The following is a 23,155-nucleotide window of genomic DNA, read 5'->3' on the forward strand; positions in this document are numbered from 1 at the left end:
ATTTAATAATAGTCTAAGCTCATTGTTTTATTTTCTTGATTTGTCAAACCACTCCTTTTTCTTTTACCCGCCAAATGAAACAATGCATTAATATAGGTAAACCCAAAAAGAAAAAGCATCGATTAAGGCCCAGCCCAGCCCAAAGGCATCAAGGACAAAGAATGGATGATAAAAAAGTGGAGTAAGTGGTTGGTAACGGTGAGCACACTGAAGAAATGCGCGCCAAATAATCGGTTACGCTACAAAAGGCGCGTTTCGGCGATTCGAACCTAATCTCTTTTCTTTTTTTAATAATTTATCTTTGGTAATATTCTCATAAAATGATAAAATAAAAGAAAAATGTCTATTTATGGGGGTTGTACTGAGTGTCTTACTAAATAATCATCTGATCATAATATATTAATATCATATCCAGTGGGTGTTTGATTTAATTCTATTATAATAACACATTCATATGTGTGATTATAGAATGAAATTGAACCGAGTTACTTGTTCTGAAAATGAGGAAAGGGGTTCCCTCCACATCTTATATCCCAACCCAATTCCTTCCTTCCCTCGTTTTCTCCTATCTTTCTCTCTCCCGCTTTTTTCCTTTTTCATTTTCTTTTATTTTTTTATATTTCCCTCTCTTCCCTAAAACCAATTACTAGCACAAGCAGATCTCTCTCTTCCTCTCCCAATTCCACGATTCCGGATCCCACTTTTCAATTTTTCCTTCTTTTTCTATTTTCCCGGTTTGTCAGATGTCGAATTCGCAACCTCCAAATCCCCAGTCTGTCCAGAATTCCTTAAAACGCCAACTCCCTTTCTCTTCTATGAAGCCGCCTTTCTTGCCTCCCGGTGACTATCACCGCTTCACCACTGACCCTCGCCGGCTCCCTCTTCCTCAAGTTGAAGCCATCGTTGTTAAACCTCCTCCTGTGAGTCTTCCTCTTTCTTTTTTTTTTTTTTTTTGGAGATCTACTTGCTTTCTGCATTTTTATCACTTCTCTTTTTGTTTATTTCCTTTGTCTTTAATGTTCGCTTTTCGTCTTTCCCTCAGAATTTATTTTTTATTTTATTTCTTTTCTTTTTTCAGTTTGATTTTATGTTCTTGGAGGGAAAGGGATTTTCTTTTTTCCTTTTTTTTCTTATAAAATAGATTTCTTAATTTGTTGTCTACTTTACACTGCTTAATTGCTATATTTCACCTTAATTAAGAGTATCAGCTTTATGAAATTTTTTGCTTAAGCATGTAAGTTTAGCTGTTTTGTCTGCTTCATTAGCGAATCAGTTCTACTTATTAAAAGGTAAACGGAGGGTTGGACAAGACAAAACGTTTTCTTTCAGAAAACTATGTACACTTGCTGCCGATTTCTTTCTCTTGTTGAATTGTCACCTCTCAATATTGGTAATAAAGTCTTACTGATGTGTAAAGTTAAAACACCGGCATTCAACTGCTTCATTATGCAACAGCACTAGTATTCTTTTTATTTGTTGCCAACAATTCTGAGTTTGAGTTCTGTTATAACCGAAAATTCTCTCATGATTAAGGGAAAGCATAAAACTTGTCAATCCAGTGTTATTAAGCAAATGCATATTGTTGTTTGATGGAGTTATCCAGGGTGTCTTGCATTAGTTCTTTTGGTTATTTCTATTTTCTTCTTTTTCTTTTATCCTCTTCAATTCTTGAGCTCCATTTCTACCGCTATCCAGCTCAATGTTTTTTCCCACTTAAATGCTCCTCTCGTTTGTTCCATGGAAGTTACTTCAATGTTCATGACATCACAGGGTATGATAGAATAACAAAGAGTGAATGATGAAGGAACTTTGATGTCCTTGTTTGGATGTGGGTGGAATATCTGATTTCCTGTTAACTTGTTTTGTGTTATGAGTCCATAAGTCTTTTTATTTCTTAAATGAGATAGTCATTGCTAATGGGTGTGGGTTTGGGTGTGTGTGTGAGAGAGAGAGAGAGAGAGAGAGAATACTTAATATTGTGTTCTCTACTTAGATCATAAAGAGGCAGCAATGCTGATCTTTGTTGATACCTTCTCTTGTATTTCCTTTCTATTTCTTTTATATGGAATCTCCAGAAGACTGATCTTAGTTGGTTCTGGCATAACATGCCATTGATATGTCCATTGTCCTTTCCTATCTTTGCTATAGCATCCCTAGCCAAAGGTAAATGCAGTAGAATGTTTTAAGCATCCTCTTTGTCTCTCAACTAGGCTAGATATAGCTGTCGTTTATAATGTCCTGCCATTGTCAGAGTTTATTATAGTTTTGCCACTACATAAACCAGGAATAAGGTATGTGATCCCTCTGTTGTCTTGCAAAATCTATGAATGAAGGGTGCTGGTTTAAATGGAAGACTTAAAAGGTCTAAATTGGACAACTTGAGTAATAATACCATTGAACCTGCTATGTAGCATGGAGGGGAATATTCTGGTAATTTTAGTTCTGGTACTCGTATTAATTTCACGGCATGTCTACTTCTTAGTACATATAATAGGAAAATTTCAAGAATCTCAATAACTAGAAATGGAATTGCTATTTTAGCTCTGTGGATAAACCGTGACCAATTACATGATACAAAATGGTGCATATTAATTAAGGTTATGTTCTATTTTGAGGATCCACGAGAACCTTGGGTTTATTAAGAAAGAAACCTTCCAATGAGCTGTACACACATACATATAAGTATGGTGTAGTTTGATTTGAGTAAATTAATGATTTCTGATTCCTTTTTAAGTTAAAGAATTAATTTTTTCCCCTTTTGTATTACAGCTGCTACTTTTCTTTCTTTTCACTTTTGCAAGTTATCATATTTGGATGAAATCTAAGAGGTGAAGTTTCAATACATTGTATTTTGAATGCGCCTTATTCCATTAAAGACTACATTGCTATGCTTTTACTTTCTTTTTGCCATCACTTGAATACCCATCATTTTCTTAAATGTTTGCTAATGCTGTCATGTATTGAATTAAGGCCATGGTTTTTGTTATTATGTTTATTTTAGCTTGCAAGCATATTGTCTACAACAAATTGAGATGATGACTCTGATTAAGTAAAAAGTGCTGCATTTTGCTTGTTCTTTCAGGATCTACTAAATCTATAATGATTTATTTCTTAATATTCACGCTAAGGTGATGGGTTGGTTTCTAGCTTAGCCTTCGTGGCTGAATTCTCTTTCATCTTGGTCTGCTCATTCAATTACGGGCTTGCATTAATAACGCCGTGGAATTTTATATTTATTATTGTGACGGATTGTGTAGCATCATTTGCATTATCTAGATTTTCTTTCTATATGTTGATACTGGATGAGAAAAGGCTTATAATGGTGTATGCTTTTTTTCCTGAATCTTCTGATTTCTTTTAATTGGTTCTCATTATTTAGTCAAGCATCCATTTCCCTACCTCTTCCTTCTGACCTCCATAATCCAAGTTCCTTTTGTGCTCTTCACTTCCCCATTTTCATTTTGACGAGGTTATATGATGTGGCATTCGTTTTCTTTTTTTCTTTTTTCTTCCCTAGTTTTGCTTGTTTATTGAGGAAATATTGGCCAGCAGGGTCAGCTCTCAAAAGTCACACAAGAGATACTCCGCATATTCCTCAGAAAGGCAAACTGTCAGAAGTTCATCTGTTCAGAAGTTGTTGGTCGGGCTGACCTCTATTTATAATATCATTCAAGGGGTTATTACAAACTGGCAGGTGCTGTACTGTACCAAAACAGTTTTTAGGGGGTAAAACATTGGATTTCTGGTGACAGATTGCTTGGACTTCTTATTTACCATACTCAGGAATGATTGTAGATCTCTTGAAATTATTATGATTAGAATTTCATTTTCAGCAAGAATGTTCTGAGGTTAAAGCAATCATTTATGCTCAGAAAGATATGGGATACTGCAATGAGTAGAGATATTATTATGTAAATTTAAATGCCATTTCCAGGTTTTCCTGTTGTTTAATACTGGTATCGTGATGCTTTGAGTTCAATTGCATCTATTTTCGTCTAAATTTGTGAGGATTCTTTTAGGTGCATTAGAGCTGGCTGTCAGCTGCAAAGGAGAGTTTTTATGTAATGACATTTGGGTTGTACATGTTATTTCATTAATCTCTTGGAGGCAATATTCACAAAAAGATTTAAGATGTTATTTATCAAGAAGAGGTTGATATATCTGTCTGGTTATTTTCCTTTATGGGTTTGAAGAACTGCATCAAAATTTTTATACTGCCTTGACGACATTAATGTGCTTTGAAGTTAGCTTGTCTGTTTTTTCATGGATTAGTTCTGAAAATGTATTAACCAATTAGCACCAGCTAAGAGAGAGTAGTTTATGACTACTAGTTTAGCTGCTTCCACACACAGATGACAAAGAGAGAGAGTGAGTGAGAGAGAGAGAGAGAGAGAGAGAGAGAATATTTAGTGCCTTGAAATTAAAATACCTTATTTTTGTAACACAGATGACAAACAGAAGATTAAATGCATTTAGTTTTTTAAAGTTTTCATTTAATAAGTTGAATTTAATTCCAGTTCTTCTGTTTGGTTGCATGGGTTCCATTGTTTGTATTAGGCTGGTTGTCTAACATATATCCAGTGCACTTGCATGCACTCAAATTTATAGTCAGTGTGCATGTATGTTGATTATGATTCTTTAACCTTTGCTGGGGTACCAGCTCTTAACTTCTGTGGTTACTTCTTTATTCGTAACATGTGATTATTTAGGATGTACATATTACTAATTATGGTCTAAAACAACCAATGGTGTTTATCAGCCACTGAAGCGGAAGAGTGATGCAGCAGATCATGAACCTGCTGAGTCCAGTGCATGGAATACTGGTCCTGGATACATGGAAGTGGTTAACAGTCCTCTCCAGACACCTGTATCTGGAAAAAGTGGAAAGGTTCCCAAAACATCAAGGCTTTCGAAGAGCAATAGATCAGGATCTCAGAATGCCGGTTCAAATATCGGTGTGTTGCATAGTAAAGTCTCTGCATTGATTTCCTGTAATTGTGTAGAGTATTCTCTTAGTTATTGGTGGGTTAGTAACTTAGTCTGGATCAATAAATGGGTTGATATTGTTAGATTTCTTTCTCATTGTCGAAACCCTCTCTTTCTCCCTACTTCTACTGAAAAGAAAGTGAGGACAAGTAATATAAACATTTTGTCAATTAACAGGTTCTCCTGGAAATAATCTTACTCCTACTGGTCCCTGTCGTTATGACAGCTCCTTGGGTAAACCCTCATTCTTCAAGAATTTATCTGTTCATTTTCAAATTGTTGTTGATACCATTATGTTCAAATAGATTTTGGAATAAAAGAGATATATCTTAAGATCGATAAGAATCTTCTCTGATCTTGAATTAGGTCTTTTAACAAAAAAGTTCATCAATTTGATCAAACATGCCGAAGATGGAATTCTTGATCTTAACAAAGCTGCTGACACATTAGAGGTGACAATAAATTATTTAAATTCATTCTATCCTGCATTTAATGTTATAGCATTTGAAATTTTCTCTCTATAGGTGCAAAAGCGGCGGATATATGATATAACAAATGTTCTAGAAGGAATTGGTCTCATCGAGAAGAAGCTTAAGAACAGAATTCAGTGGAAGTATGAATTTAGCTTCTTTTTCTCCTTCAACCTCTTTCTTTTCTTTTCCCCCACATTTGATTTCATTTAATGTCTAAGTAGTGGTTTTTGGGAGGATACTAGTTAACTAATTTTCCACCTGATACTAAACTGAATACCTTATTGATATCAGGGGACTTGATGTCTCACGACCAGGGGAAGCAGATGAAAGTGTCGCTAGTTTGCAGGTATCAATTATTTGACAGTTTGCTTCTTGAAATGCATTCTTATGGAAAACCTTAGAGCTCTTCAAAATGGTGTATTCTATGTTTTATTCTGTTATTTCTTTTGTTTTGGTTTTATTTTTTTCCTCCTAATACCATAGTTGAAATGTTTCCGTAACTACTTGCAAGCATTCTTGGACCTGATCTGAATGAGAAGTGAGAAGTGAGAAGTGCTCTTTTAATGGAAAGCCAATTTTAATTATTTAATCAAACAAGTGTAGCATCTTTATGCCCACCATTTGGAGTTGACTGTGAACCGGTGTTCTAATTCAGCTTTGCTAGGGACTATCTCTCATCAGCGGTCATGGTTTCAATGTAATAGCGTACATTTAAAATCAAACTGTGCAGCATAAGTAGGGTGATATTTGCTATAGTAAGTTAGGATGAAGCTTTTTTCAGTTATAAATAGTTTTCTATCACAATGAGTTTTAAAAGATTATGGGTCATGCACTATTTCTTTTGCCCATTGGTAGATCTTAAAATAAGAAATTTAAAAACCTTTCTAAGATACAAGCTTTTTAGTTTATGCCTAATGATTCTTTTGCTTGCAGGCAGAAGTTGAAAACCTTAACATTGATGAACGCAGATTAGATGAACAAATAAGGTTATGTAATTCTTCCTTTTGCTTATGCAACCCACATGTGTTGCTTATTTGGGATTTTTGGTTTGTACTGATGCTTTATGTTACTGCAGAGAAATGCAAGAAAGATTGAGGGACCTTAGTGAAGATGAAAATAATCAGAAGTAGAATCTTATCCTCTTTGCACCAAATTTCAGCTACTTATATAATACTCATTATTTGTATGCATGGAATTAGTTCATTTTGTGTTTTTACCATCTTAGGTGGCTTTTTGTCACTGAGGAAGACATCAAGAGCTTACCATGCTTCCAGGTTGGTTCTTCTTTGCTTCACTCTTACATAAGCTTTTGTTTTGGTGCTTGGACTGTAACTGCATTATCTATACAATCTCTCTCTGTCTCTCTGTCTGTCTCTCTCTCTCTCTCTCTCATATATAATTTGTTGATATGAACAGAATGAAACCTTAATAGCAATTAAAGCTCCACATGGAACCACTCTGGAAGTCCCAGATCCGGATGAGGTAATTCGAGCAGCTGTCAACTAAGAAAAGTAGGTAATGTGTTTGTCTATGCATATTCCTCATTACAGGCTTTCCTTTCTGCAGCAGGCTGTTGACTATCCCCAGAGGAGATACAGGATAGTTCTCAGAAGTACAATGGGTCCGATAGATGTTTATCTTGTCAGGTACTGCTGCTTTTAATCTCAGTTTTATATAGCTGCTATGGTATACAAAAATGAGTTACTGTTTTTTTCTTTTCGAAGTTTTTGATCAAGTTTTCTCATCTCTCTCTCTTTCTCTCCTGTTATCTTAGTCAATTTGAGGAGAAGTTCGAGGAGATTCATGGTGCTGAACCTCCTCCAACTTATCCATCAAGTTCAAGTTTTAATGAAAATCCAGCACCTACAGTGGTTCCAGAGGATGGTAGAGGAAAGGAGATTGAAATGCAGGGAGATGATGCTCAGAGAATGTGCTCAGAACTTAGCACATCACAGGACTTTGTGAGTGGGATCATGAAGATTGTTCCCTCAGATGTAGATGTAAGTTTCTTATTTGGTTTCAGCTCTTTCTCCAATGCAAGTTGCTGTTCTATGTTTGCTGGACATATCAAGATTTCTCACAAGGATGGACACGTCTTTGTGTTTGGATGGTTGTTTGAATCTTCTGCAAGGATGAAAACTGTAAAGAATAGTTGGAATCTGGCATGTAGTTCATATTGTTGCACCAAAAATACCATTTTTTTGGTGGTCCTGAACATGGGTTTTTCCATGCAGTTCGGAAATAGTTAATGATTCGTTGCCAAAGAAAAGAACCTCTTTTTATTTGTTTGGTGCCTTTAAACTTTTGTACTCAAAATCTTGTTTCATTGCAGAGCGGCGCAGACTACTGGCTTTTATCAGATGCTGGTGTTAGTATAACAGACATGTGGCGTACTGAACGTATCCTTGCTGACAATGCATTATTTTTGCCTAATTGTTATTCTTGTACGATTTATATATTTAGCATTAAATTCTGAACTCCTTGACCCACAAATATAGCTGGAGTAGAGTGGAACGAATTCGATACACTCCATGATGACTATGGCATAGCAAATGCAAGCACACCCAGACCTCAAACTCCACCATCTAATGCAACAGAAGTTCCTTCTAATGCTAACACTGCTGCAGGATGAAATGAAGATGTTGCTAAATGGAGAAAGATAGAGGGGCTTGATTTTGGTTGAGAGCCTATTATATCGATGGCTCCATGCATCTCCCTTAAGCATTGCGAGTAAACTGTAGTTGGACCGATGGTTTCTGGGAGTTATCATAATGATCCTTGAAGTCCCGAGGGCCAGAGAAAAGGAAGTAGCTCGTGCATTGTACAGTTCCAGTAAAACACACAATCCATGTATTCCCAGGAAAAATAAGGTCACTAGTGTATTTTTGAGTTTAGCATTGCATATTACTTGTATATTGTTCCAATTTCAGCATTGTTACATTCAGCACATGTGATTAGGCATTTAGGTTGTATAAGATATGACGTGATGACAAGCAATAGCTAGTTTGCTTAGAGCTGGAGGAGTTATGATCTAAAGCATTGTTTTATTATTTTTTACCTCAACAATGTTACCATTGATTTGTGCAGTTACTACTTTATATCCGAAATCTCAAGGCTGGAGGTACATAAAGGTGATATAGAGGCCCTGCAATCTCCCTTTTCCTTTGAATTGACAATACTTTTGTTTGGTGCTTCCATGGCATAAATAACAGGATCATTCAACAATCTATGTCCTGTGGTATCATTTAAATGTATTGGCTAGTTTCAAGTTTCAAAACTTTAAGATTTTACTTTATGTGGACCAACAAGCGTACATATTTTCTGAAGAAAGAAAAGGAAAATCTCTGTCTCCTTTGACAAATGTAGCAGTAAAAAAGAGAGAAGAAAAAAAAAAGGGGTTATAGGTCACTGATTTCAGGGGCTTTCCTTCTCTTTATCGACTTTCTTTCCGATCCAAGTGGCAACAATTGGAGTGAGAGCTACAGTAGGGGGAAACCTTATAGGAGAGGCAGCCTTATGTGCAGCATATGCCAAAGCAAAGGTCCCAACTTTCTCCCCAGTCGCATCAGTTGAAATTCCCACCTGAATATTTTCAATACAAATATATGAGTTCCCAAATCAATTGCTTTGTGAGATATCAAGTAATAAGAGTTGGGTTTTACCTTTTGCAGCAGTGCTTGGACATCAATGCCAGCATTAATGAGTGCATAACAGAGAGAGAAAGAGATAAAGGATAATGTAATGGAGGTGGCCAGGTATGCTCCTCCATATTTAGCTAGCAGCTCCTTGGCTTGGTCTCCCTTTGATTTTTTTGTTTCACCATCACCTTCCTTCCTCTCCTCTTTTGTGCTGAATATCTTAAGAAATAGCATTTTGGAAACAAGAGGCCATCCCAATTAGTAATACAATAAAATTGGTACTGGTAGTTCTGGAAGCACCACTTAGAGTTGGGGGTTTTCTTCTCTTTCAAATTATAATTGAGATTGAGCTAAAACTATTTGTTGTGGGCAGTCATATACTTTGACACTGAATACAATTCAAGAAAACCATTATCGCAAATGAACGAACTTCCTCCTCTCATCTTATGAGTCACTAATAGTAACTACTCCTTGGTCTTTGAATTATTCTGCCACTTGTAATAACGAGATTGGAAATGCATCTAAAATGCTACTATTTGAGAGCAACAAAATGAAACTGCGTTGAGTTTTGTGCAAAAGCTAATTGATCATCAACAGTATATTGAAGAACAATTTGCAGCGAATTGAGTAAATATCATATTGGCAAACCAAATTCAGGTGTAGGAATATAATCTCAAGCTCATATAATCAACTGATAAATGAATTTAGAAACGCAGCTGCAAGATAATTAAGTTTAAAACTTCAAAAAAGAAAACAAGAAGAAAGGAGTTCGATGGAAGTTAAAATTCACGGGATGAAGCAAAAGGGTACCTGCCAAAGACCGGCTTCTAGACCATACTTCTTGGTGATATCCTCAGCAGAAGAAGAAGAAGAAGAAGAAGAATCGGTTTTCTCTTTGATAGCTCTGGTGCTGAAATTTTTAAAAGTGGATTTGAGAGGTTGAAGAGAGCCAGTGTAATGTTTGCAAAAGTTTTTGTTAGATAGGAAAGAGGCAGCAGGGAATGGAGGAGAGAGTTGCAGAGGTGTTGCCATTTTTTACCCAATCCAAAGCCTCTTTTTTTCGGTTGTGTTGGTTTACGTCCAAAGTAAACACATGTTCTAGTGGTAAGCAGAGAGTACTTTTAGTCTTATATTATTTTGAGTACCCTCAAGAATTGCGAGTCACTCTGTTTTTTGCCATTTTTGTAGTGGGCTAAGGCATCACTATTCACTTGGGGTTTTAGGGCCATTTTGGTCATTATGAGTTGGTGGCTGAGCTATTAGGGAAACTTATGGTGAGCTAAAGCGCCAAGTATCAAACGTTGATTGATAGATACTATAGGGACTGCAATTCTACAGCAACTGCCTTTTTGCAACTTTGCCTCTCGAACTTACCAATTCTATCCAAAAACCCAAAAAAAGGTTTAACTCTCACAATACCAAAGTGTGTCAAAAAGTTAAACCAGTGAGTTGAGTTGAGATATCATCATCCTCAAACACTATATGCAGTAGTATAATTGGTATATTCCTAATTACAATATTCAAGCATGCTGAAAATCAAAATAGTTTTATATTCAGAAAATCTTTCATCGTTACTATTTCATTTGGTGATAACAGTGATCTAATTGTATTTCCATCTGCTTAGGGTTCTCTAATAAAAGGATATAGTGGTTACCATTTGATTGACCCTTTTTTTTGAAATTTCTTTTCTGTTTTAAACTAAAAAGCATTTGTGATTTCTGAAATTACATTCTTGGTTACAACAAACGTACAGTTTTAGAAAAAAATATGTATTTAAAATAAATAAAAAGGTTTCAAACAAATGCAATTATTTAAAATTAAAAATAAATAAATAAAACATTAAACTAAAAAAAAGAAATGTTAGTAGCTTGCAATTTAAAGGGTCTGAAAAAGCTCTACTTATAAAACTAATAAAAGGATAACAACAACCAGAAAATAAAATTATATTAATTAGATCAACTTAATCTACAATTCTAATCAATTACGAACTTTTTCAAAAACAAAAAGTATAACCACTTAAGCAGTGTTTTTCTTTTATATGCCAATTCAATCTTATTATATAAGTGACCCAGAAAAGGAAACACATGGTTATGTACTCTACTGAGATGAGCAGATTTCCATTTCTTAGTAGCAACACTCTGAGCAAAAGCTTTCCAGGCTCATCATTTAATCCCACATATACATCGTTGAAGGATTTATTATCTCCGCAGGAAATTGTAAGCAGTGAATCTGTTCATTGTTATTTCGAGACAGAATCGCAGACCGAGACAGAAACAGTTGATTTGAAGTATACTTCCGAAATAGAAACAGAAGTACCTCATTTCGACAACCTTATCATGACATGTGAATCAGCCTTGGATTTGAAGTATACTTCACTGAAGGATCTCATTCCTTGTGATCTTACTGGGATGACGGCTCCTGATTCTGCAAGGTTTTCAACTCTGTATTTTTTACGTCTCATCTGGGATGGACTCAAGCCTCCTATTAATACCTGCTTCAATTTTATCCACAATCACCTTCTCACCAAGATTTTTATATGTTTTCTGATGCGCCACTGAATTGGACCGACCCATTCGACTTGATTTGATGTTGCATTAGGTTAGTATTGTTTCTTCTTTTCTTTTTCAATTTTTCTTCTAACAAGCTAGCTAGCTAGGGATTATGGAAACCCTTGTGCATGGCTGCTGACCTTGTAAATATTTAGTTTTTCTTTCAAAAACAAATAAATAAACAAAAAAGAGTTATACAAAGCTTCTACTGTTTACATGTTGCTAAATACATTTATGTACTATGTGTTTGGTGTTTCTTTAGAAAATTAATTATAAAGATGGCTTCTCTTTTTCTCCATAGTCATAGATGGCTAAATTGTAACAGATCAAAGGAATTGGAAAAGAACCCTGGTAACAGCTGGAGTTGTTAATCACATTTAATGTTAAAGCATTCATAGTACTGAATCAACGAAATTGTTAATAGCTGGTTAAGCAAATGGGGTTACAGGTACAAGTTAATTAGCACTATCCATCCAAGTATTTAATTTAATGACTTTGCTTTAGGAGAGGAGATACAAAATCCTTCTAGTCAGTAAATATTCAATGTAAAGTTTTAACAAGTTTTTCAACTAATAATCCAAATAATGGCGAACAGTAGACATTCTAATTGACACCTTTTTACGTACCATTACTATCCATTGTCATGCATACTTTGATAATTAAAGCATACATCCATTCTTCATTTAAATTAATTAAATGTTAACTAATTCAAGCTATCAGATTAGGTTAGAGATAAAGATCATTGATCAAATCACATCGATCTTATCGGCATAATCACAACTCTCTCAAATCTCATCTCTGTAAAGAGTGTATATGTATATCCCCTACGTTAAGTCAAATGTCTAATACAAACCTTCCTTTCTCTGCAAAACAATATAGAGAATGACTCCTATCCAAATACATCTGCTTCCTTCTTTCCCATGTTTGTTGTCCTGAAAACCACTCCTACCAACAACATTTCTTTCTCTATAACATTCATAAATCTCAATCTAGCCACTACCTTCTGCAATGCCCTTAAGCAAGACAAATAAGCTTTTTAAAACAGTTCTCGGTGCAGGCTGCTCCTGCGCCAGGCCAAAACCTTCAGATGTTCATGAACCCAAAACCACCATTTCTCTCAAGGATCCAAACCCTTCTTCTTCTTTAAGCTCTTATGATAAAAATGGAGTCTTCTCAATAGGCGATGGAGAAAGTTGCACTTCCATTACCGCTACAATAGACAGCGGCATTCTTCCACAACTCAACTCCGAATCTGATGATACCAATCCAAAAAGGTCGAACAAAATCACCAACAGCATCGCTGTGGTGAAAGATTCTAATGACCCATATCAAGATTTCAAGCATTCCATGTTGCAAATGATCTTTGAGAAGGAAATATACTCCGCAGATGACCTTCAGGAGCTTCTGAACTGTTTTCTAAAGCTGAATTCTCCGCGTCACCATGGTCTAATCGTTCAAGCTTTCACTGAGATCTGGAATGATGTCATCTCTAAAAAGCTGATGGATCCACAGAAACCTAGTGTTCCAGGAGAATAACACGACTCGTAGCTGTGCCTAGTATTCGTAGCCATTGATTTCAATGGTAATTAGTCGAGATTGGAGAAACAAGCACACAGAAACGATCCATGCCGTGGGTGGAGAATTACACATGTAATCCATTAATCTAATTATTTTCCTTCTTTAATGTAAAACAGTGGTTTTGACAGGCAAAACTACTTACTATCGGTGAAGACAAAATCTGATATAAGATGTATCGGTGGATGGTTACACTATATACCCACCATATATTCTATTCATAAATAATTCACATATTTTTTTTAATTTTTTTAATTTATTAAGTGTTAATCATTCAATGTTAAAAGTACATATATACATATATACATATATACATATATACTTACTGTGTCACATGCTCTGAGAATAGGTAAGGATTACCTTATATAGTTTTTATCTTTTAAAAAATATAATATTACTTTTTATATATGACAATACTAATAATGTTAATTATTTATTGTTGAATATGAGTAATCTATAAAGAAGTTGTATTATTAGAATTCTGAGATTACATTATAGCAAAGATGTCTATATATACTTACATGATCAACGGTTTCGTATTGATGTATTCTAACGACAGTCTATGTCCTATATAATAACTAATTCCTATTTAGGAAGGATTGAAGTGACCTTTTTTTCTTAGGGAAGAAAGACAGCTCTTCTTCTCTTTTTTTGGTGTCTGTGATGACATGACCTGAGGCCCATATTTACAGCTTTTCTGTCTTGTATTTTATGTTTGTCTTGTGTTCTATGTTTGTCTTTCAACACTCCCTCTCAAGTTGGCTTCGTATAGATTGATGGAACCCAACTTGTTAAGGATTCTTTAATAGTTTGCTTTATTGAGAGTTTTTGTAAAGATGTCAGCCAGTTGTTCATGACTTCTAACGAACAGTGTTTCGATTTTCTCGGATTGTACTTTTTCTCTAATGAAATGACAGTCAACTTTGATATGTTTAGTTCGTTCATGAAATACTGGATTTGATGCGTGTCGAGCAGCTTGGTTGTCACAGTATATTTTCATATGTTCGTTACATTCGATTTTTATATCCTGGAGGACTTGCTTGATCCAAGTGAGTTCACTGGCTGTAGATGCCATGGCTTGATACTCAGCTTCTGCACTTGATCTTGTAACAACACTTTGTTTCTTACTCTTCCATGTCACTAAGTTTCCTCCTACGAAGGTGCAAAAACCTGTAGTTGATTTCCGATCGTAGCTTTTTGCCCAATCTGCATCAGAGAAACCAACTATAGTGTTAGTGTTATTCTTCTTCATCCAGATCCATTGACCTGGAGTGCCCTTGAGATACCTAAGTATCTTGTCAATAGCTTCCAAGTGACTGGTGCGGGGAGCGTGCATAAATTGGCTTACCATACTTACTGCATATGCAATATCAAGCCTGGTAATGGTTAAGTAGATTAATTTACCTATTAAGCGCTGATATTGTCCGATGTCAGAGACAAGCTCACCATCTTTCAGATTAAGTTTAACGTTAGTTTCCATTGGAGTATTGGCTGGTTTTGCTCCCAGTTTTTCCAATCTCTTTTAGTAGATCAAGGACATACTTTCTTTAAGATAGGAACAACCCTCTGTCTGATTTGGCCATTTCTATTTCGAGAAAGTATGATAATTGGTCTAAGTCTTTGATGTCAAATTCCCTTTTTAGACTTTGTTTGACCTTTTCAATTTCTTGGTTGTCATTTCCTGTTATTATGATGTCATCAACATATATAAGAACAACAATAGTATGTGTGTGTGTATGTGTGTATGTTTGACAAACATAAAGGAACCTGAAGTGCTTTTATTAAAATTAATATTAAAGAGGAAAAGGCTTAGTTTGGCGTACCATGCTCTTGGAGATTATTTCAATCCACAGATTGCCTTTCTTAGTTTACATACCAGCGAAGAGTCTGATGTGGATTTATGACCTGGGGGAAGAGTCATGTAAACTTCTTCTAAGTTACCTTGAAGGAAGGCGTTTTTTACATCTATTTGAAATAGATTCCATCCCAGGTTGGTAGCCACAGATAGTAGAATCCGAACAGTGTTCATTTTTGCAACATGGGCAAAATTTTCTTAGTAATCGAGCCCATAGGTTTGGGTGAATCCCTTGGCAACTAGCCTAGCCTTGTATCTTTCAACTGTCCCATCACATTTGTATTTTATTTTGTATACCCATTTGCACTCTACAGGTTTTTTGGTTAGTAGTAGAGGCATAATATCCCATGTGTTGTTTTATTATAGGGCTTGGAGTTCTTCTTTTATGGCCTTATACCATTTTAGGTTGGTGTTGGCTTCTTAAAAGGATATAGGTTCAGTGTGATTTATGCTATTACTTAGGTATGTCTGATATTGACTCGAGATCGTATCATATGCAATGAAATGTTGGATTGGATATGATACCTTATGGAAACCATAGTCCTGAAGTTTTGCAGGGGGGTATGTCTGTCGAGTGGATCTTCTCAAGGAAATTTCTTCTTCTTTAGTGGATTTGGATTCGTCTTCTAGCTTGATTCTTTCACTTCCTCCCCCTGAAGGAATTGTGCTTGAGTTGGTATTTAGCTCCCCTTCTAAGTGAGCATCATGTTCTTGATTACTGTTGTTAGAGAAAGCAAAATTATGCGGAAATAGTAGAGTGTATTGCCCATGAGTGTGTAATTGAGGGGTTTGAGAATGATGTGTATAACAAGATTCATTTTCGACAAAAGAAACATCCCTTGAGATGTACGTTTTGTGAGTAGTAGGATCATAGCATTTATACCCTTTTTTTTCTAAAGAGTATCCTAAAAATAGGGTTTATCAGAACATTTATCAAACTTGTGGTGTCGTTTGATGTGAACGTAATAGATACAGCCAAAGACTCGTATGTGTCCTAATTATATTTTCCGTCCTTTGAGAATTTCTAAGGGACTTAGATTCTGTAAGGTGATACTTGGCAACCGGTTGATAAGATATGTGGCGGTAAGAATAGCATCTAACCAATAAATATTAGGGACATTATTTTGGAAAAAGCAGAGTTCTTGTGACTTCAAGAAGATGCCTGTTTTTTCTTTCAGAAACTCCATTTTGTTCAAGGGGTGTTAATGCACGTAGTTTGATGTAAAATACCTTCTTGTTTAAAAAAGTCAGAAAAGCGTTTGTTGATGTATTCAGTGCCATTGTCCAACCGAAAAATTTTAATGTTTACAGCATACTGATTTTTAACAAAGTTAAAAAATTCTTGAAAATAGGTGATGACCTCATTTTTTCCTTTGAGCAAAATAACCCAGGTAGTGCGGAAGTAGTCATCAATAAATATAACAAAGTATCTGTAATGATTATAAGACTCAACAGGGGCAGGTCTTCAAATATCAGAGTGGATTAGTTCAAAGGGTTTATTAGAAATAGTAAAAGATAAAGAAAACAGTAATGGAGTATGTTTAGAAAATTTGTACACATCACAATGACTGGAATTTAACTTATAATAAAATAGTTTATTTAAGATAGGATCGGATGGATGCCCAAACCGCCAATGCGTCAACATGCCTTGATTGACAGGATTGGTTGACATGAGGCATTGGCTTATTAGGTCCTTAAGATAATACAACACGTTTTCTAATCGTCCTTCACCAATCGCCTTCCCTGTAATTCGGTCCTAAAATTGTACTGTAGATGGTGAGAATGTAATATTGCAATTTAAATCACGAGTTATCTTACCAATAGACAGTAAATTTGATTTAAAATCAGGTAGAAGCAAGACATTTTGTATTTTTCTGTTAAATAATTTGGCAGTGCCTTGGCCATGAATGTTGGCCTTGTTTCCATTAGCGACCAACACATGTTGGGAATCGGCAATGGGGGCAAAATCTTGCAAGTTCATTGGATTCCAAGTCATGTAATCGATGGCTTTGGAATCAATAATCCATTTATTTTTATTTTAACAGATGTTAGCAATTTTTAGAGAAGAGTTTGATACCGAACCTGACCCATCTGACTATTGTTGAAGCAGGGCTTGAATTTGGGATAGTAATTGGGTAAGGTGCATGGTGGCTACAGCCGGGTCGGGTTGGCTGGTCGGGTTGAAGTGTAACTTTCGAACCCCGCATATGTTGCCTCATTCTTGCCTTTTTCATTAGGGTTTCCTTATTTTCCTTCTCTTCCAGCAGCCCCGCTGAAACCAAAATTCCTTTCTCCTCTCTTCGTCCCTCCAGTATTGTTTCCTTTCTCCCATCCCCGAGTCGGCTTCAGCTGGGGGTGCAGATGCCAGCAATTGTCGCGATAGTGACCCTATTTTTTACAATGGTCACATCGCTCGACGTTGCTAGGTCCTCCCCTTAGTCGGGCAAGTTCGTGGGTGGTGAAGCGTCAAGTGGAGCACGCTTAATTTTCTGTAGCATCGAGAGAGAGAGAGGCGTTCATTAGGCTACTGTGAATTTCTTCTCGCTGAATATTGGCTATTACGGTCTCAATCTTTGGGAGTTCTGTCTACAGGAGGATTTGTGACCTCAAGCTTTCGTAGCTTGAGTTGAATCCTCCCAGGTAAGTATACACCAAATCCTGTTCTGCTCTCTTCTATATTTCTTCTAGGTCAGTTGTTGGAGGAAGGTAATTTTGCAGTTCTTTCTATCGGGTTAGAACTTTTGTTACATATTCTGAGCTGTTTTTTGTGCCTTACATGATTTGTGCCAATTCTTGCTTGAGATTGAAAATATGTGCAAAATTTTGTTGGTGCCCGTATAGGCCTTTCATTTTTTTCCAAATGGCCTGTGATGATTCCAGCAATATACAGAGCCTGGATATTTGGGTCTCCATTGTGTTGGTTAGCATTGACATGATCATGTGGTCTGTTGTTTGCCACTCTTCTCTCTTTTCTGTTTTTTCTTCGGTTGGGGCCTCTGGCCTTTCTGATTTGGGTTTTAGTTTCCTGTGATGAACCCAAGTTTCCTTCTGCCACTAAGACCAATATACACTGATTTCGACCATTCAAAATAATTTTAATTACCTTTCAGAATTATGCTGGTTAACTTGTTGTCACTTGGAGACATGATATGATTCTGAGAAAAGAAAAACTTGTGGGATTGGTTTTGATTGAGATTCACAGGTTTGAAACCTGCTTTGATACCATATTGAATTTGAGTAATCTATGAAGAAGTTGTATTATTAGAATTCTGAGATTACATTATAGCAAAGATATCTATATATACTTACATGATCAATGGTTCCCTATTGATCTATTCTTACGGCAACCTATGTCCTATATAACGACTAATTCTTATTTGGGAAGGATTGGAGTGACCTTTCTTCCTTAGGAAAAAAAGGTTGCTCTTCTTCCATTTTTTTAGTGCATTGTCTGAACAACATTGATGGATGTTGACAGCTTCTTGAACTTTTGATGTTGATGTTCTTTTAACCATTAATTTGATGGGTGGTGAAGGATAGATAGAATAGCAAAAAGACTGAGGAGAGTGCAGTAGTAATTGCATCCATTTTAGAAGCTCTTTTTCCATCTTCTATTTATGTTGCTTGTTAATTTTAGCACAAATTAAAGGTACGGTATCATTTGTTGATAAGAAATGTTTGCGGGTTTGATGCAAGAGGCGTGTGTATGTGTGACTTTTATCTTCTAATGTTTTGTTTAATTTAGTATTTTTTTTTTTCAAATGGAATGCCTGTTTCATTTTTCTTTGTTTTATGAATCAAGTTTTCATTTTTAATTACACCCTATTTATTATGGGTCGGCATTTTGTTACCAACCTATCTCTTTAATAAGAATTCAAGTAGCAAGGAAGTTTATTGCTGAATTACGACTGCTAGTTTCCAAGGACATTCCTCTTTCTGTTTCTGTTTCCTTATGCATTTAGCCAATTAAAAGAAAACAATTCCTTTAATCATTTAATAAACAAATTGTAATTTATTAGTTTAAACAAATTAATAATCCAATTGATTACGTCAAAAACAATAAACTTCTTCTAATCCATACAAGACCCCTGCGTGCTTCTCCGGGCCCTCTTTATGGAAATATACATCTCTCATCTTCTGAAATGCATGCCACGTCAGCAAGCTATCTGACCCGGCCTGGTGGCATTTTCCAACCGCCCGGTCCACCTCCAGCGTCCTCGCTACCCGGTCCAAACCGCCGTACAAGCTGTGACAGAACCTCATAATGTGTTTAACGTCGTATACTCTGTCTCCGAAGAACACCTTCACCAACCTCATGAATTCCTCTAATCCACCAGGCAGCGACCGCCGCGTCAGTATCTTCACCAAGTATCCGAAATCATAAGCGCTGTGAAACGTGACCCAACTCACAGAGTCATTGCAAACGAGTCCGGAGGACATCATTAGCTCCGCGAATCTGGCAGAAGGAATGCCTTCCTGTGTATTTCTGCGGAAGTCAATACCTTGGCGCCTCAGCAGTTCGATAGAGTCAGGGGCGTGAGCGTCGCGAGAGACGTCAAAATCACGGAAGTTGAATTCCCAGATGAAACGGGTAGCGGTGGCGAGATCGGGGAGATTGCCGCGGGAGTCGGAGAGAGTGAGGCCGACCTGGATGAGATTCAAAGCGTCGACGTTAGATTTGAGGAGTGTGTAGTGATCGGAGGGGCGGCGGGAGTGATGGGGGTTTTTGAAAACGAGGCCAGGGAATTCAGTGTCCATGGAAATGATAGGGAAGTCATCGATGAGGTCTCGGATGAGCTGGAATTCTGATTCTAAATTATGGGACCAGACGTCACGGATTATGACTGGTTTATTGTGGTTGGAGGAGACCGAGCGGCTCGAGTGTTGAAGAATCATCCTATCCGAACCTGAGAGAAGAAAAGAAGAGATGGAAGACTTTAAAAGAAGAAAAGGGAAAAGAAAAGTGGAGCGGAAAGTGGGAAGTGGTGGTGGCGGAAAATAAGGAGGAGGGAGTTATAAATATGGATAAGAAAGAGGGAGGAGTGAGATGTTGCTTGGAAAGAGAGGGAAGTGACGGCGTGGGAATAAGGCTTAAGTTCAATGGTTCAACGCGTTGTGTTGTGAATTTTGACTCATCAACTTACCTTTTTTTTATGGATTTGTATACCATTCCCCACTGCCACCACCAGGACTTGACTCGGTCCTTTTTCACTGCATTTGGTCTCTCTTTCATTCAATCTTATAAAAAATGGTTAATAATAAAAATGAAACAATTTTATAAAATAAAAATAATCAAACAGAAAAATTTAACAATTTAATAATTTTATTTATAATTGTTGAATTTTTAACACTAAAAGATGATATAGTGATATGTAAGAGTCAATAAAATGTAGTTAATTCTAATAAGCTAGTGAATCTAATTTATATTTTTCTAGTTTGAAAACAGGTGGAGATTGGTATTGGGGGCAATTGAAGGGCCAAGGAAGCACAGTTGGAATAACGCACATGAAAAATGTGATAAGGTTAATAAATATTATAGTTAATAGTTAGCGTCCATGAATATGATAATCAAAACGTATATTTATATATAAATAAAGGATGATGAGTTACTATGCCGACGAAGAAGATAGGAAGCTGAAGCTCTACGCGTCTCCTTGTATCCCATCCCATAAACCAACAGCAAAAACAATTATTGTATGCCAACAAATACTAGTCATCTGCAAAAGTCTTTTATATTATTTGAAAGTATAAATAATGGATCGAATACTGAATCTGAGTATATACTCTTCATGTGAATACTTAATCAGCTACTTTGTATATCTTTCCATACACATGTTTTGAGTCTTACGAGTTAGATATATGCTGGGCGACAGAGAGCAAGACCGTCCCATATATGCTCACCACCTAGGAAACATTATGCAATTCCCCTGGATCAAATTTAATGTTCATTGCTCCTTTCGACGAAGATCTTAAGATGGCAGGTGTCGGACTCATTTATTGCAGATGGGGGATTTTGACAGAAGGAGAGTTAATGTAGTTTTATGCATGTTGGGGAAGCTTAATTTAGCCATGCTAGAAGCGGTGCGAAGAAACCTAGTGTTTATGGCCCTTCATTTAACAAAGAAACCGACTCCATTAACTAAAAGATGATGTTTACTTCTTTTAGAAGTGGGATGGACTCACTATAGTTATACATAGAACAACTGTATATTCAACCTCACTGCTGCATCTGAAGAAGGAAGTTCTTTTGCTTACAAACTTTGCTCTGTGCAGGCTGTATGTAGATAGAATAGTAAGCGTGTGAATTCTATCAGACTACCTTTAATAAGAAGGAAGGTGCAAAACGATGCCCTATTCTGCAATATCCCCTTGTCTCGCATTCGATACACTTTACAAGGAAACGAGAAGAAGTGTGTAAAGAGAGATAGATAAACGTATGACTTTTAATACCGTACAAATAAAACTGTATGATCCTTAACTAAATGAAATATAAAAGTAGATCCTTTTTCTAATATAGTTATATAATTTAGAATTTTTATGGAGGATATATAATTTAGTTTTCTCGTAAACTTGTATTAATTATGATTTAGCTTCTTTTTTTTTTTTTTAATAGTAATTTGAGTCTGTAAATATATGGAGATTTTCTTATGTTGACCTCTGAAGATGCCCTGCGTATTAAGTACTTCCTTAAACTGTAATGCGAAATACGTACACAAATTTTGGGTTTGGTATGGTAGCCTGAAATTAACTGGAAAGTTGAAAAACTTAGAAGTTGGTTCAACTACCTTGGAAACAATTAAAATGATCCATCAATTTCTCTCTGTTTATTCAATCAAAATTATGAATAAAAACAGCTTAAACTTTATCCAACAAGTTCATACGAATGGAGACTATATAATTAACAAACAACGACAAGAAGAAGAGACAAAATAAAGATTTAATGCGACACATAAGATTATTCATGAAAGAAAGAACAGCGTGTTTTCTAGCTGTAGGAAAATTCAAGTAACAAGGAAATAAACAAAGAAGAAGAGGAAAGAAATGAAATGAAGCATTGAGTTAATTTGGAGGGTTGTTGGAGAATTCGTCACTGAGAAGATGAAGGAGGACGGTGCTGTTGCATTTAGGGCATTTGGGATCCACATCCGATAACATAAGATACATCAGGCATCGACGACATCCCACCAACACCATCGAACTACTTCCTTGGCTCCGCCCATTTTTATAATTATTAGCTGCATCTTCTGATGACACGCATGAGTTCTTGGATGACATTTCCGAACAAGAAGAAGCAGCAGAAGACTCTGGTGATTCCGCTCTTTGATCATTAACTCTAGGCGGTGACAGGTTCAGCTTCAATTCCAGCTTCGGAGTACTGTTACCGCTCATTTTAATCAATTAATTCCCTGTACACATGCATGGTCGTGTAAATAAAAATACGCAGTACAAGTTTTCATGCAAAAACAAATTCATAACTAAAAATACTTGGCAGATAAAACTCTAAATCAAAATATGTTTCACCTTAACTTGAAGTTGCAGGGAGCTTTTCGAAACAAAACAAGTTCAAGCGCCGGACAGAGAAATGCTTAAAGCTAGAAAGAGCTTGAAGATGGAAGAGCAATGGCGATAACTTGAATCATGCAGATATATAGGCACCACCAGCAATAAGGGTTTGTGTTGCTGTTGATTTTGGCTCCTTAGGCAGTTGGTATTGGATTGTTTAACTTGTGACTATTAAATTAATGGTGGGTAGACGAAGAAAAGTCACCTAGAATCTATTAATTATGCTTCTCAAATTAGGGTTACCTGTATGTAAAAGAATACCAGAAGGAGAAATATTATTGTGAAATAGATAAATTCTGTCGGCTAGAATCTAATTCCATTTTTGCTATTTTTAAAGATTAATTTACCTCTTCCTTTACTAAAGTGATTTTAATTAAGCTTAGCATTATCCCCTAAATCCATATTTCTAAGATTTTTAGTGAGGCATAATCTAGTTATTTAATATTTGTAGTAGAATAGGAGACATAACAGATTTTGTATGTTTTAATAGGTCATATATGTCACACTTAAAATTTC

At 36.1% G+C, this 23,155-nt stretch overlaps 5 protein-coding genes across 11 annotated transcripts; 2 read left to right on the forward strand and 3 right to left on the reverse strand.

The window, feature by feature from the left end:
• The first annotated feature begins 191 nt into the window (after positions 1 to 191).
• LOC8263330 (transcription factor E2FB) lies at positions 192 to 8,516 on the forward strand. Of its 7 annotated transcripts, none has more exons than XM_048377731.1 (15): positions 192 to 920; positions 3,518 to 3,694; positions 4,760 to 4,967; positions 5,164 to 5,220; positions 5,353 to 5,438; positions 5,511 to 5,599; positions 5,751 to 5,805; positions 6,393 to 6,445; positions 6,535 to 6,585; positions 6,685 to 6,733; positions 6,876 to 6,941; positions 7,026 to 7,105; positions 7,234 to 7,459; positions 7,792 to 7,858; positions 7,958 to 8,516. In XM_048377731.1, exons 1-15 carry the CDS (start codon positions 744 to 746, stop codon positions 8,089 to 8,091), a joined length of 1,575 nt encoding a protein of 524 aa, XP_048233688.1. In that variant the 5' UTR covers positions 192 to 743; the 3' UTR covers positions 8,092 to 8,516. The 7 variants fall into 7 exon arrangements, with proteins under 7 accessions (XP_048233688.1, XP_048233689.1, XP_048233690.1 ...); XM_048377732.1 differs by having other exon boundaries at positions 7,029 to 7,105; XM_048377733.1 differs by having other exon boundaries at positions 196 to 920; positions 4,760 to 4,955.
• Positions 8,517 to 8,728: 212 nt separating this feature from the next.
• LOC8263329 lies at positions 8,729 to 10,255 on the reverse strand. Its single transcript, XM_002523818.4, has 3 exons — positions 9,908 to 10,255; positions 9,122 to 9,316; positions 8,729 to 9,041 (listed from the first exon to the last, which is right to left on the reverse strand). Exons 1-3 carry the CDS (start codon positions 10,127 to 10,129, stop codon positions 8,874 to 8,876), a joined length of 585 nt encoding a protein of 194 aa, XP_002523864.1. The 5' UTR covers positions 10,130 to 10,255; the 3' UTR covers positions 8,729 to 8,873.
• Positions 10,256 to 12,413: 2,158 nt separating this feature from the next.
• LOC8263328 (transcription repressor OFP2) lies at positions 12,414 to 13,467 on the forward strand. Its single transcript, XM_002523817.4, has one exon. The coding sequence runs from the start codon at positions 12,655 to 12,657 to the stop codon at positions 13,180 to 13,182; it is 528 nt and encodes a 175-aa protein (XP_002523863.2). The 5' UTR covers positions 12,414 to 12,654; the 3' UTR covers positions 13,183 to 13,467.
• A 5,593-nt stretch (positions 13,468 to 19,060) lies between these two features.
• Positions 19,061 to 20,149, reverse strand: LOC8263327 (probable CCR4-associated factor 1 homolog 9). Its single transcript, XM_002523816.4, has one exon. The coding sequence runs from the start codon at positions 19,970 to 19,972 to the stop codon at positions 19,127 to 19,129; it is 846 nt and encodes a 281-aa protein (XP_002523862.1). The 5' UTR covers positions 19,973 to 20,149; the 3' UTR covers positions 19,061 to 19,126.
• Positions 20,150 to 22,135: 1,986 nt separating this feature from the next.
• LOC8263326 (protein GL2-INTERACTING REPRESSOR 1) lies at positions 22,136 to 22,465 on the reverse strand. The gene has a single exon (XM_002523815.1). The coding sequence runs from the start codon at positions 22,463 to 22,465 to the stop codon at positions 22,136 to 22,138; it is 330 nt and encodes a 109-aa protein (XP_002523861.1).
• Between the last annotated feature and the right edge of the window lie 690 nt (positions 22,466 to 23,155).

This window comes from Ricinus communis, chromosome 8 (genome assembly GCF_019578655.1).
Source record: "Ricinus communis isolate WT05 ecotype wild-type chromosome 8, ASM1957865v1, whole genome shotgun sequence".
Classification (NCBI taxonomy): domain Eukaryota; kingdom Viridiplantae; phylum Streptophyta; class Magnoliopsida; order Malpighiales; family Euphorbiaceae; genus Ricinus; species Ricinus communis.

Coding starts and splice junctions, on each gene's coding strand:
- LOC8263329 (XM_002523818.4), bottom strand. CDS start 10,129: ATGGCAACACCTCTGCAACTCTCTCCTCCATTCCCTGCTGCCTCTTTC. Junction 9,317..9,907: donor TAGAAGCCGGTCTTTGGCAG/GTACCCTTTTGC, acceptor CTATTTCTTAAG/ATATTCAGCACAAAAGAGGA. Junction 9,042..9,121: donor TCCAAGCACTGCTGCAAAAG/GTAAAACCCAAC, acceptor GAAAATATTCAG/GTGGGAATTTCAACTGATGC.
- LOC8263327 (XM_002523816.4), bottom strand. CDS start 19,972: ATGATTCTTCAACACTCGAGCCGCTCGGTCTCCTCCAACCACAATAAA.
- LOC8263328 (XM_002523817.4), top strand. CDS start 12,655: ATGCCCTTAAGCAAGACAAATAAGCTTTTTAAAACAGTTCTCGGTGCA.
- LOC8263326 (XM_002523815.1), bottom strand. CDS start 22,465: ATGAGCGGTAACAGTACTCCGAAGCTGGAATTGAAGCTGAACCTGTCA.
- LOC8263330 (XM_048377731.1), top strand. CDS start 744: ATGTCGAATTCGCAACCTCCAAATCCCCAGTCTGTCCAGAATTCCTTA. Junction 5,221..5,352: donor TCGTTATGACAGCTCCTTGG/GTAAACCCTCAT, acceptor ATCTTGAATTAG/GTCTTTTAACAAAAAAGTTC. Junction 7,859..7,957: donor AGACATGTGGCGTACTGAAC/GTATCCTTGCTG, acceptor CCACAAATATAG/CTGGAGTAGAGTGGAACGAA.